At 45.7% G+C, this 13730-nt stretch overlaps 1 protein-coding gene across 2 annotated transcripts in view; it reads left to right on the top strand.

Moving 5' to 3' along the window:
* The window catches only part of rrp12 (ribosomal RNA processing 12 homolog), a 29992-nt gene that overhangs the window by 723 nt on the left and 15539 nt on the right, over positions 1-13730 (top strand). For both annotated transcript variants that reach the window (XR_013790940.1, XM_079512068.1), the window contains exons 2-15: positions 2487-2716; positions 3467-3550; positions 3658-3740; positions 4289-4394; positions 4684-4800; positions 5538-5676; positions 5786-5913; positions 6893-6991; positions 7129-7220; positions 7322-7433; positions 8318-8418; positions 8530-8644; positions 10996-11138; positions 11459-11580. Coding sequence is in view for 1 of the 2 variants with exons in the window: in XM_079512068.1 (XP_079368194.1) it covers positions 2487-2716; positions 3467-3550; positions 3658-3740; positions 4289-4394; positions 4684-4800; positions 5538-5676; positions 5786-5913; positions 6893-6991; positions 7129-7220; positions 7322-7433; positions 8318-8418; positions 8530-8644; positions 10996-11138; positions 11459-11580 (1671 nt within the window). In the remaining variant the exon portion in view is untranslated. The remainder of the gene's footprint in view (positions 1-2486; positions 2717-3466; positions 3551-3657; positions 3741-4288; positions 4395-4683; positions 4801-5537; positions 5677-5785; positions 5914-6892; positions 6992-7128; positions 7221-7321; positions 7434-8317; positions 8419-8529; positions 8645-10995; positions 11139-11458; positions 11581-13730) is intronic.

Raw genomic sequence — 13730 nt, 5'->3', positions numbered from 1 at the left:
CAGTGATGATTTGGGGTGCCATGTCATCTGCTGGTGTATGAAGTCCAGAGTCAACATACCCGCAATTTGCAACTCTAGATTTGTTTTATAATGGGATGAATCTAGAGTTGCAAATGCAATACCCTCCATTGACTCCCCACTCATCCAATTTGCGTTTGCGATCTGCTTGTCTTAAACGACGTTAAACTCACCAACATTGCAGCTGTAGTCCAAGCTTGAATTATCCTCTTTCAATCTGCCGAGCTTGTTTTTCATTAAAATCCCCCGTAGACATGTTATGAGCTACTTTCTGTCAAGGCATCCTCTGCAGGTGATTCTTTTTCTAAGTGTTGCAGTTTGGAAGCACTCATTTTTGTTAACGGGTCGCGCTGCTGCCTCCTGCATTATGTGCAAATTCGAAACAGGTGGTACGCAGGACCGTTCAGTGACTTATGACGAGTGCTTCCAAACTTCCAGCACTTAGAAAAAGAATCACCTGCACAGAATTTCTTGACAGAAAGTAGCTCATAACATGTCTATGGGGGATTTCTATGAAAAACTAGCTCGGCAGATTGAAAGAGGATAATTCAAGCTTGGACTACAGCTGCAATGTTGGTGAGTTTAATGTCGTTTAAGACAAGCAGATCGCAAACGCAAATTGGATGAGTGGGGAGTCAATGGAGGGTATTGCAACTCTAGATTCATCCCATTATAAAAAAATCTAGAGTTGCAAATTGCGGCTAGAGTCAACACCGCCATCTATCAGGTGCACTTTGTGCTTCAGTGTGTTGACATGACAAGCTGTATGGAGATGCTGATTTTCCTTTCCAGCTGGATCTGCCCACAGAGTCAAAACTACTAGTAATTGGTGTACTGACCATGGTTTTAACTGACCAGCAGCCAACTGGCCTGACCTGAACCCCACAGAGATTCTAGGTTGAATTGTCAAGCGGAAGGTGTGAGACCTTGAGGTTGTAAGACTCAACAATACAAATGAGCTTACAGCTCATTTGTATTGACTTCCTTGATAGCATCAAAGCAAACCTGGACTTCCATAACGAATACCAAACGAGTCGCCCATTTACCAACTCGCTCCGGGCATACAGCCAACGGAAGTTCCGCGGAACCTAACCTAAAAAGTAAATTATGCTTAAACGCTTAAACCTAACCTTAAGTTATTCCTAAACTTAACTTCAGTAAAACTATGTTCAGTAAAACGATGCCTAAACTTAACCCTATTCCTAAACTTAAAGACTGAGTTCCGCGATTGTTTTCCAGCCTAAAACATGATCATCAGGTATATTTATTATTATATGAGGAAGAACTTTTTCAAAAAAGTGTACAGTATTTGTTAAAATGTCGTTTTTATGTGGACACGTCCATTAGGTATACGTGAGTTTAACCTTAGCACCACCCACCTAATCCAGTCCCTCCGCCTCCTACTTTAACACCACCCACCTCTCCTAGTCTCTCCCCCTCCTTACAAAAGGACTGCCCATGGCTCTACCCATTTTGTTACAAAATTTTGACAAAGGGCAAGGAGGTAATGCCCTCTTCATTGGTGGGGGGCCATCATCTGTAATACTGCCTGTCACACCGTTTGGTACAGAGCAGTGCTGCTGCCATGTTCAAAATTCAAATATGTGTATGTGGCAGCTCCGCCCACAGAGGTTGTCGTATTTAAAAAATATATATATATATAATGAGGGGGAAGTGCGTGGGTGGCTGGGTGGGTGCGTAAGATAATTATACGTCACACTATCAGTGTTTATTTAATTGGCCCGTTTTACTGTAAAGGGTTCAGCCTCCAGGAAGAAACCCTAAATACAAAGGGGGTCCAAGAAGTACTGTCACCTCATAGACACATGAAAAACTGGAAAAATACATACATTGTGGCACTCCATCTTTAACCCCAGTAAAACTATGCCTAACCCTAAACTTATTGCTAACCTTATTCTCAGTAAAACAAAATAAAGAATAAAACTCAAGTGACTACTGGCCAATCACAGCGCGTCTTTTCCGGGACTTATGTTACGCACGCGGAAGCTGCTTATTGAAGGCAAATGCTTTGCAAGGAATCTCAGGAAAATTGTGCCTTCAATTGTGACACGCGCCTCAGAGCCGGAAAGGGCGTCTACTATAATGTCTATGTCCATAACACCTCAACAGTGCCACAGGCTGATCACCTCCATGCCACGCCCCATTGATGAAATAATATGTTCAAAAGTAGCCCAGACCAAGTATTGACTGCATACTGTACATTAATATACTTTTCAGATGCTCGACATTTCTGGGATTGTTTTTATTTTTTATGAGCTGTATGCCATAATCATCATGCGTTTTGAGTTAAAACAAAAAAAGAAATATTAAACTTTATGCACAATGGATCGAATATATGAAAGTTTCACTTTTGTGTGTTTGATAAGGAGCTGTATATTTTGGCTGCCTAGTTCCTAGTTCCCTGCCTAGTTCCCACTCACTAGCCTGTCTTCTGTCTCTGTCCATAGCAAAGAGTGACCTGACAGTGGACGCTATTAAGCTACACAATGATCTGCAGACACAAGGACCCCTGGAGCGGCGTGGCCGCGGAGAAGCCTGTATGGACGAGGAACCAGAGGAGCAGCCACTCTCACAGAGGACCTCTGGCACTTTCCTCAGTGGTCTGTCAGACTGTACCAACGTCACCTTCAGAAAGGTGCAGCGCTACTGGGAGTCCAACTCGGCCGCTCACAAAGAGGTGGGTTCGTCATCTTCATTATGGAGCCAGCTGAGTTCAATTAACCTCTTAAACTTTGTATACTGTGTTAATTGTATATGTAGCAGAAGTCGTATTTTGCCGAACGGTAATTGCAGCCAAATGTGTACTGGAGGATGTGACAAAAAGAACAGATCTACAAGCTGACAACGTGCTGACGCATGATCCTATGCCCTAAGAAGGTGGTGTAGCAAAACATTTGGCATGGAATTATACCATTCTACATTCTATGCTTTATTTGGACATTGCACATAGGAGTAAGAGACTCATTATTGCACTGGATGAAGGATTGTTAGGTCTGGAAATTGGGTTAAATATTCTGGAAGAGTTTTGGAAATTCTGTTGTGACGCTGTAGTGTTATCAAGTATAGGGCATTCATTTACGAAAAAACTAAAAGTTAAAATATGTAGATAAGAGGTTTTTGCAGTTCACAAGACAGGGTCTGATAACAGCATGGCTTCCATGTAGATCAGAAGTACTGATTTTAGAAAGCAGGTGTAGAATCAGCCTCAGATCTTAGTGCTGCTCCTTGATGTGTTCAATTTACAATTTAGGCATTTAGCAGACGCTCTTAATCCAGAGCGACTTACATTAAGCAATAACAAAAGCATGGCATACATCACATATATAAAAAGTAGTTATCATGAATCATGCGTAAACTAAGAACATAACAGTGGAGTATCTATGTAAACTATACATACTATATAATATATTATACATCTGTTCCACAGATCTGTGCGGTGTTGGCAGCCGTTACTGAAGTGATCCGTGCTCAGGGAGGGAAAGAGACGGAGACCGAGTACTTTGCTGCTCTGGTGGGTATACTTACTGGCATTATATTGTTGCGTTCAGTTCGACATTGTCAAATGTGTCGTGTCCAGTTCAAGCCAATTCTGTGCGTTGTGTTGGTGCTCTTTTCCAGATGACCACCCTCGAGGCTGTAGATGGAGACTCCGGGGAGTCGCAGGCTGCTGTGGCGTACCTGCTTAACCTCGCCATGAAACGGTTGGTGTGGTGTATCTCGTGCTTTTTTTATTTTAACATTCCAAGAACCCGTTATAACCCACACACCCCCATTTGATTTGAAGATTTTCAATCTCTTGTCTCTAATATACACCGTAAAGTCCTGGAAATGGAAATGTATAAGGGCCCATTTTATTCAATTTCTACAGTCTCTCAGAGTTGCAGAAGTAGCGGTATGGGTTCATTTTGTTTATTTCTTAAGTATCTGTTACTTAGCTGGGGACCCACTCAAAGACTGTTACTTAGCTGGGGACCCACTCAAAGACTGTTACTTAGCTGGGGACCCACTCAAAGACTTACTTAGCTGGGGACCCACTCAAAGACTGTTACTTAGCTGGGGACCCACTCAAAGACTCGTGGCGCGAAGCAATGCGTTTTGAGCTTGTCGAGCTTCTACTACTTGCTACTTTCAAATTTGAATCGGTATTGGATGTAAGAGGTTTCCACCTGACAGACGATATATATATATATATATATATATATATATACTGTATATTTATTGTTGCATGTGTATTAATTATGTCTCCCAGGGTCCCAGCTCCAGTTCTCATCTCCAAGTTCTCAGACACGGCTAAAGCTCTGATGGACGTCATGTCGAAGCAGGCCAGTTCTGACTCTGCTCCTGCCCTCCGATGGGTGAGTGGATGTCTGTTGCCTCAAAGCCAAATATGTATATTATTATTATCATCTGGTGAAGACTATTCTGTGCATGTCATATGCGTGATGGATGAACATTTGGAGAAAATAGCCAATATTGACAAATAGGCAATAACATGTGGCAAAGTTGAATTGTATATCAAAGATTTGGTAAAAAGACCATTATAGACCCCTACGGGACGCCGGCCAATGAAACACGTAGGGTTTAGGTGTTTATGTTCCGTGCAACACAAAACGTGTGTTTCATTAACGTATGTGTCTTATCCAGATTCTGTGCTGCCTGGCCACTCTGCTGAGGAAGCAGGATGCATCGGTGTGGACGTACCCCTCCACTCTGCAGGCTTTCCATGGTCTGCTCAGCTTCGCAGTGCACAGCAAGCCCAAGGTCCGTCTCCTGGTTCTCTTTCCAAAGTCTACTCTAGTGCCCGACGTCTAAAGCGGAATTCCAATAACCAAAATCTCGGCCACTTGCTCACTCAAACTCAGTCACTCCAGCATGGCGGTGTTACCGTGAAATTGGTGACCTGCTGAAATGGGAGACAATCTATTTCAGCATTATCATTATATGAGAGCTAGACATCATATAATATAATAATCACTGCGGTTTGTTTATTAGCAGAGTCTAACCTAGCGGTATTTAGGCCATGTATTTAAAGACCTCCATGTAAGTTATGTGAAGTCCACAAGATGGTCACATATATTTCGTCAGGTCACCAATTTCACCGTAACACTGCCATGCTGGAGAGAGAGCGAGCGTGAGTGAGTGGCTGAGATTTTGGGCATTGGAATTTTGCTTCTATCCACTGCCTGCTCAAATGTGTTCCTTGTGCCTGTAGTCTCGCACAGCCAGAAGACCAGAGATCCCCGCCTGCCGTTAAATCTGAGGACATCTAAATCCAATGTATAGACTGGAACAGATCACATGACATTCCTATTATGACGGACCGCCTTAAAGTCTTTGCATTGGTTGTACAATGCAGTGATATTTGAGTGTATCCCCGATACGTCTTACTAGTATGCAAGACGGTGTTAACTGTGTCTTTTCAAGATCATAACACAATGCGACGGTGAAACTATGGTGCATCCTTTTCTTTATCGTGTGTTTCATTTCATCCTGTCTAGGTGCGTAAAGCCGCCCACGTGAGCGTGTGTGCAGTCCTCAGGGGGAGTGACTTCCTGTTCAGAGAGAACGCCCCCTCCCATCACCCGGCTGCTATGGCCACCGCCAAGTTCTGCATCAAAGAAATGGAGCAGGCCGGGGGTGAGAGAGAGGACATGTGCTCTGACTCAGAGGCATTTTGTTTTTCACAACTGGCCTACCCCCTTTTTTTGGAGATGTTTGATCATTTGTGTGGTGTGTTTGTGTTCAGGCAGTAAAGAGGACACCACCATACTACACGTGCTGGGCCTTCTAAAGGAGCTCATGGTTACATTCCCTCTGGGGGCGGTCAAGTCCTGCTGCGAGACTCTGCTCCGAGTGATGACACTCAGCCATGTGGTGAGTACACAAAGTAGGGCGAAAGAAATGCTGAACGTTTTGCCATCAGTTACCGACACCCATCGTGTTTTACATGAAAAAAGATATTTTCGGACCTCCGGAGGACGCGCATCAAATTATTTTTGCTGCCCCTTGCGTGAATTGTTTGTGTTTCATTGCCTTGGATGCACGGGTGCTTGTATTTTAAGTTGTTTTGCTTGTGATGCTGTTAAATTTGACCACAGTTTCGCAACCTTTCATTTCCCTTGCTCACAGCCTCACATTCTCTGATCAACTCGTCTGAAATTACTCTATTGCTTTATTATGCATATTATGACCTCGGGACACAAAGCCATTGATCATTTGTACACACAGGACAGTTAGATACATTCCTCTCATACTCTCCCTGTGTTGGTTGGACAGGACAGGTAGATACATTCCTCTCATACTCTCCCTGTGTTGGTTGGACAGGACAGGTAGATACATTCCTCTCATACTCTCCCTGTGTTGGTTGGACAGGACAGGTAGATACATTCCTCTCATACTCTCCCTGTGTTGGTTGGACAGGACAGGTAGATACATTCCTCTCATACTCTCCCTGTGTTGGTTGGACAGGACAGGTAGATACATTCCTCTCATACTCTCCCTGTGTTGGTTGGACAGGACAGGTAGATGCATTCCTCTCATACTCTCCCTGTGTCGGTACACACAGGACAGGTAGATACATTCCTCTCATAATCTCCCTGTGTTGGTTGGACAGGACAGGTAGATGCATTCCTCTCATACTCTCCCTGTGTCGGTACACACAGGACAGGTAGATACATTCCTCTCATAATCTCCCTGTGTTGGTTGGACAGGACAGGTAGATGCATTCCTCTCATACTCTCCCTGTGTCGGTACACACAGGACAGGTAGATGCATTCCTCTCATACTCTCCCTGTGTTGGTTGGACAGGACAGGTAGATACATTCCTCTCATAATCTCCCTGTGTCGGTTGCAGCTGGTGACGGCTAGCGCCATGCAGGCTTTCCACAGACTCTTCAGTGGGAAACCGGGTGCCGTCTCTCTGTCACCTGAACTCAACGCACAGATCATCACGGTGAGAGAAATGCACCATTGATTTGTCCAAACGTACAGAATAAAACACTGAAGCAAAGCAGGTGAAGGCACAAAACCGACCTGGGATTGTATGAATTGTATGAAAATGTACATGTCAATGGGAATGTCCCCAACCAGGCCCTGTATGACTACCTGCCCAGTGAGAATGACCTGCAGCCCATACTGGCCTGGCTGGCTGTCATGGAGAAAGCCCATGTCCACTTGGCGAGGTAAATCACTTCCACACACAGCAATGTGCGCCAAATAACAGTAGCATTTTTTCCCCTCTGGCAATGTTGTTGATCACCGTTTCCCGTCTCTCTCCCTGCAGTCTGCAGAGTTCTCTAAGTTTGGGTCACCTCCCTCGTTTGTTCTCCGCTGCCATGAACTGCTTCCTGTCCACTCACACACAGGTGGCTTCTGCAGCTGCCAACACGCTCAAGGTAAAGGAACGGTCCTCAGATGTCTGTTGGTGTTAAAACACTCTTATTCCCATTTGTTGTTTACGGCTTTTTCGGCATCGCTTTGTTTTGGTCCCCCCTGTTTGTTTTTTGTCTCACCAGTCGCTACGAGTTAGAATAAAATATGGACCAAACAAACTAATCGTTTTAAGACGTACTCGAAGAAACATATCAGATTAACACAAGCAGTGCCGGGATTCCTTCAAAATAGAAGCTCTGGGGTGCCGGAAAGACATGGCCCATTTTACTCTGAACCGCCCCCGGAAACGATCCGGAAAAAAACCGGAGAAGTATTTTTGCCAGCTTACAATGCATGCGTCGGTTGGATTCCCTAGGACGTGTGGCTACGTCCTACGGATTGATGGAAATGGTTAATACCCCACCCAACACTTTTATTAGGTATAGGCCCTAAAATTACGATGCCATTGATCACAGGGAATTTGAGGTACTTCTGATTCCGATTTGTAGTTTCCTGCCTGATGACTACAAAATTATGTAAGTTACCATCCGCTCCAGACCGGATCATAAACCCTGAAAAGGAATGCTTCCCAGGCTAGTTTATTACAGAACAACCTGAGCCGACTACCATAGTAGTAAATGGCATGAACCCAAGTCGAGAAGAAACATGGTAAATGGTCACGTAAATTGATCGCAAGATGACAATTACACGCCACACAGAGTATCTAGGAAACATTACGAACATACAGTATATCTGCATACAGTAGTATCACTAATTTACAAAAGGAAAAAAAAACACAATATAAATCCAGTCAATCTTTTTTTCTTTTTTTTTTTCTTTTTTTCTTTTTGTATAAATCCAGTCAATCTTTATTATTATTATTCAACCATGTATGTTTTGTGTCCAGGCTCTGTTGAATGAGTGTGTGGCTCCTCGAATGGCAGAGATAGGCCCCGTCAGTGCCACGGCTTCCACCGGGAACCCAGCATACGTCTGCAAAATGTTCCGGTGAGCTCCAGAGCTGTATAGAAAAATAGTATTTATTCATATCATTTCCTAAGTTACACAATGATGACTGTTGTTGTAATGGTGTCATATTTGTGTGTATGTGTGTTCCAGTATCGTGGAGGAGGGTCTGTCTTATCGTTTCCATGCTTCCTGGCCCGTCGTGCTGCAGGTGCTGGGTTGCTTCTATCGAGCTGCAGGAAAGCAAGCGCACCCTGTCATGACCAAGGTAACACACAGACGTTTATACAGCACCGGGGTTCTGATAACACCAAAGACAAGCAATGGACAGAATAGTGAGTTGAGGATATAGACCGGTGATACTCAAAACATGGGGTTTGTGTGGGGACTCAGAGATGAGGTTGACAGCCACTGCTATAGAGTAGACCAGTGGTTCCCAAAGTGGGGTACGGGGACCCCTAGGGGTACTTGAGGGAGTTCCAGGGGGTACCTAGCTTAGAGATAGTTTGGAACCAAATGGACCCTTATTGGTCTGTAACTCTGAGAGTGTACAAATGGAACCAAATGGACCCTTCCATTTGTACACTCTCAGAGTTAAATTAACAGTGGTTTTACAATATAAATTGGGTACCAGAGATAGAAATGCCATTAAATCGGGGGTCCGTAGCATAATGCGTGTGAAACTGGGCGTCCTTGAAATTAATGTGTTTCGGAATCACTGCTAGAGACGTAAAAATCCTCCCTTATCGGAGTCACTGGCATATGTTTTCAAATGGGGGGTCCGTGGCCTAATACATGTTGATTTGGGGGTCCTTGACATGAAAAAGTTTGGGAACCACTGGAGTAGACTATTGATGTCATCGTGTCTTTCTGTGTCCCTCTTCAGTCTTTACAGTCCCTGTCAGACCTGTAGACTATTGATGTCATTGTGTCCTTCTGTGTCCCTCTTCAGTCTTTACAGTCCCTGGCAGACTATTGATGTCATCGTGTCCTTCTGTGTCCCTCTTCAGTCTTTACAGTCCCTGTCAGACCTGTCATTGTGTCCTTCTGTGTCCCTCTTCAGTCTTTACAGTCCCTGTCAGACCTGTAGACTATTGATGTCATTGTGTCCCTCTTCAGTCTTTACAGTCCCTGTCAGACCTGTCATCGTGTCCTCCTGTGTCCCTCTTCAGTCTTTACAGTCCCTGTCAGACCTGTCATTGTGTCCTTCTGTGTCCCTCTTCAGTCTTTACAGTCCCTGTCAGACCTGATGTCATCGTGTCCTCCTGTGTCCCTCTTCAGTCTTTACAGTCCCTGTCAGACCTGTCATCGTGTCCTTCTGTGTCCCTCTTCAGTCTTTACAGTCCCTGTCAGACCTGTCATCGTGTCCTCCTGTGTCCCTCTTCAGTCTTTACAGTCCCTGTCAGACCTGTCATTGTGTCCTTCCGTGTCCCTCTTCAGTCTTTACAGTCCCTGTCAGACCTGTCATTGTGTCCTCCTGTGTCCCTCTTCAGTCTTTACAGTCCCTGTCAGACCTGTCATCATGTCCTCCTGTGTCCCTCTTCAGTCGTTACAGTCCCTGTCATTGTGTCCTCCTGTGTCCCTCTTCAGTCGTTACAGTCCCTGTCATTGTGTCCTCCTGTGTCCCTCTTCAGTCTTTACAGTCCCTGTCATTGTGTCCTCCTGTGTCCCTCTTCAGTCTTTACAGTCCCTGTCATTGTGTCCTCCTGTGTCCCTCTTCAGTCGTTACAGTCCCTGTCATTGTGTCCTTCTGTGTCCCTCTTCAGTCGTTACAGTCCCTGTCAGACCTGTCATTGTGTCCTCCTGTGTCCCTCTTCAGTCTTTACAGTCCCTGTCATTGTGTCCTCCTGTGTCCCTCTTCAGTCGTTACAGTCCCTGTCAGACCTGTCATCGTGTCCTCCTGTGTCCCTCTTCAGTCGTTACAGTCCCTGTCATTGTGTCCTCCTGTGTCCCTCTTCAGTCGTTACAGTCCCTGTCATTGTGTCCTCCTGTGTCCCTCTTCAGTCGTTACAGTCCCTGTCATTGTGTCCTGTGTCCCTCTTCAGTCGTTACAGTCCCTGTCATTGTGTCCTCCTGTGTCCCTCTTCAGTCGTTACAGTCCCTGTCAGACCTGTCATCGTGTCCTTCTGTGTCCCTCTTCAGTCTTTACAGTCCCTGTCAGACCTGTCATCGTGTCCTTCTGTGTCCCTCTTCAGTCTTTACAGTCCCTGTCAGACCTGTCATTGTGTCCTTCTGTGTCCCTCTTCAGTCTTTACAGTCCCTGTCAGACCTGTCATTGTGTCCTTCTGTGTCCCTCTTCAGTCTTTACAGTCCCTGTCAGACCTGTCATTGTGTCCTTCTGTGTCCCTCTTCAGTCTTTACAGTCCCTGTCAGACCTGTCATTGTGTCCTTCTGTGTCCCTCTTCAGTCTTTACAGTCCCTGTCAGACCTGTCATTGTGTCCTTCTGTGTCCCTCTTCAGTCTTTACAGTCCCTGTCAGACCTGTCATTGTGTCCTTCTGTGTCCCTCTTCAGTCTTTACAGTCCCTGTCAGACCTGTCATTGTGTCCTCCTGTGTCCCTCTTCAGTCTTTAAAGTCCCTGTCAGACCTGTCATCGTGTCCTTCTGTGTCCCTCTTCAGTCGTTACAGTCCCTGTCAGACCTGCGGGCCACTCCTCACTTCCCCTCCAGCGGTGAGCTGGATTTAGCCGTGGGAGGCGCGGTGGAGGCCATGGGGCCCGAAATAGTTCTGGCAGCCGTACCGCTCAACATCACCGGATGCGAGTAAGTAAAGAAAGACACACACACGCACACACTTTTTAGACAGGCCTTTGTAACATAGTGCTGTACTGATTTCTTGATTTTTACCAGTGCCTTCTTCTTTTTTGTCTTTTTCCTTGCTTTATTCTTATTATTTTTATTCTTATTATTCACTTTTACTACCATTGACATGTTTTGTTTTTATTGTTGTGAAGCACTTTGTGACTATGATGTCTGTGAAATGTGCTCTATAAATAAAATGTACTTACTTACAGTTTGTATAGGATTTTGTTTTGGAGTTATGTTATCAACGAGTTGTTCTTTTGTGCCCTTTTGTTCTTCAGGGATGATCTGGAGTTTCCACGCAGCTGGCTGGTCCCGGTCCTACGAGACCACGTGAAGAAGACCCACCTGGCCTTCTTCGTCTCCTATTTCCTCCCTCTGGCCAACACACTGAAGCAGAAAGGTAAATGCGTAGTCTTATCCGCTGACCACGGTGGGGTTCTCTTGTGTATATAATACGTGAGCCTGACTTGTCAAATTGGTTTGTACGATACTAGAATTTCGCGGGCCTTCGGCCCGCTCATCCCAGAGTTGCGTTGCCCCGCGTTGCGATACAGAAGTCCACAGATACAGAAGTCCACAGTGACACGCGTTTTATGCAGCTGTTTTGTGTTGCAGCGCGTGCACGCGCGCGCGTGTAGTGTTGTTGTTCTTATCCATAACAATAAATGGATCAAATATGCTCTATATTAGTTATGTATAGATTTAAAGCAGTGGCTGTCAAAGGTGTGTTCCAGGGACCCTCATGGTTCCTTGAGGGGGTTCCAAATGGACCCATTATAGGTCTGTAACTCTGAGAGTGTAGAAATGGAACCAAGTGGAACCTACAGGTCTGTAACTCTGAGAGTGTACAAATGGAACCAAATGGACTGTTTTATAATGTTTAACTGTGATACTGTACAAATGGAATCAAATGGGACTGTTATGGGTCCATTTGGTTTTACTCTCAGAGTTATGGGGGTCCTTGAAATGAAAAAGGTTGAGAACCTGTATGCAATGGCTTATGTCTTGTAAAAAGAGAGAGCAGCCTATTCTCCAAACCATCATATCTTATGCTTTGCTAGGTTGTACAAATTAATATAGGGTCAATATAATGTGCAGGACTCACGTGTGTGCTCTCTGTCTCTCTCGCTCTCTTCTCTCTCCTCCGTCTCGGTGGTGTGTGTGGGGGGGGGGGGGGGGGGGGGATTAGTTGCGCTGCCTGCGACAGTGCTATACTTCTCCAGCAGCGGTGCAGAACCGAGAGAGTGACACATTCGTGTGGATGTAAACTGCGCAAGTTGTAGCTTGAAAGTTCGGATTGTGTAGTCGCACCGGTGGTACAAAGTGAATGTTACAACTCGCACGGTGATGTTGTAAGGCGCAAATGCGAGTACCTAGTCGCACTGTCGAGCCCTGTGTAGTGTAGTGGCATTTGCGCTGCATCGCGAGGCGAGCCAAATTCCCCCCCGCGCACGCACGCACGCACACAGACACACACACACACACTGTACGTAGCTGTGTGTTGTTGCAGCGCGCGCGTGTGCGTGTAGTGTTGTTGTTGTTGTTGTACCACGCCAGGTTTGCACAGTGCGCTCAGTGCGATATTTCCGAACGTGGGCGTTGTGTGTGTGTGTGGGTGGGTGTGTGTGTGTGTGGCTGGCTGTGTTTTGTTGCGTGGGGATCGCCATGTGAGGGGGCTAGCCAATAAGGGCCCTGTGTTGCATGTGGAGAATGGTGTAGGTTAGTGTGTGTGGTGTAGCCGAACGGGGTGTTGAGAACATGAGGGGGATGTAGCACAGCAATCGGTGACCCCTACATTAAGCTGTGTTGCTCCCAAGATGCAGTGCAAATGCGTGTTGTAGCAACCGTAGCCAATGGGAAAACAGGATGCAGTGTTGCCAGGTCCGCGAATTGTAAGCGAGTTGTAAGTAGCGTGTTGAATGGCATTTTTTCTGGGCTAGTTTTCATAGACCTGGCAACAAATTAGGCGGGGGTGTCGGTGCTTGTGGCGTGTTTGTGTTTGTTATTGATATTGATGTTGTTTGTGAGTGTGGACGGGAGGCGGCTGTAGTGGCAGTGCAATGACAGTTTTTACGCGGGTGTTGTTGATTGTGGGCGTGCGGCGCGACATGAGGAGATAGCCGTGGATCGACGCGGAGGGTAAGGCTGTGTCGTGTTAGTGTGTTGTTGCAGTGTGTGTTGCAGCGTGTTGCAGCGTGTCAGTGACGTAGTAGCTGGTGCCTTTTGTTCCTGTGCGTGCTTTTGGGGACATGTTTTCAATTGTAATATAGGATCGGCCCTTATTTTGGCTTAATTGATTCAGCCAATGTGTCCCGATTTTCGAATTAAGGTCCTTTTCAGACGGGCAGCAACTGACACGCCTAGTGATTAATTTTCAATGAGAGGCGTGCGTTTGTTTTGGACGCGTGGAGAAGTTGAGGGGCGATTACGCAAGTGTATTTTCGTGGCCGCGGTCCCGTTAACCCATTTTGGGCGGGAACCCCTTTTGGTGTTAGCATTATGTTATGCTTTAGCTATTGAAAAATAGCAGATCTACAAGCTCATAGCGCG

Source organism: Electrona antarctica (genome assembly GCF_951216825.1).
Source record: "Electrona antarctica genome assembly, chromosome: 10".
Taxonomy (NCBI): domain Eukaryota; kingdom Metazoa; phylum Chordata; class Actinopteri; order Myctophiformes; family Myctophidae; genus Electrona; species Electrona antarctica.
The sequence above is the reverse complement of the archived record's forward strand: the minus strand, read 5'-3'. Positions and strand labels throughout refer to the sequence as shown.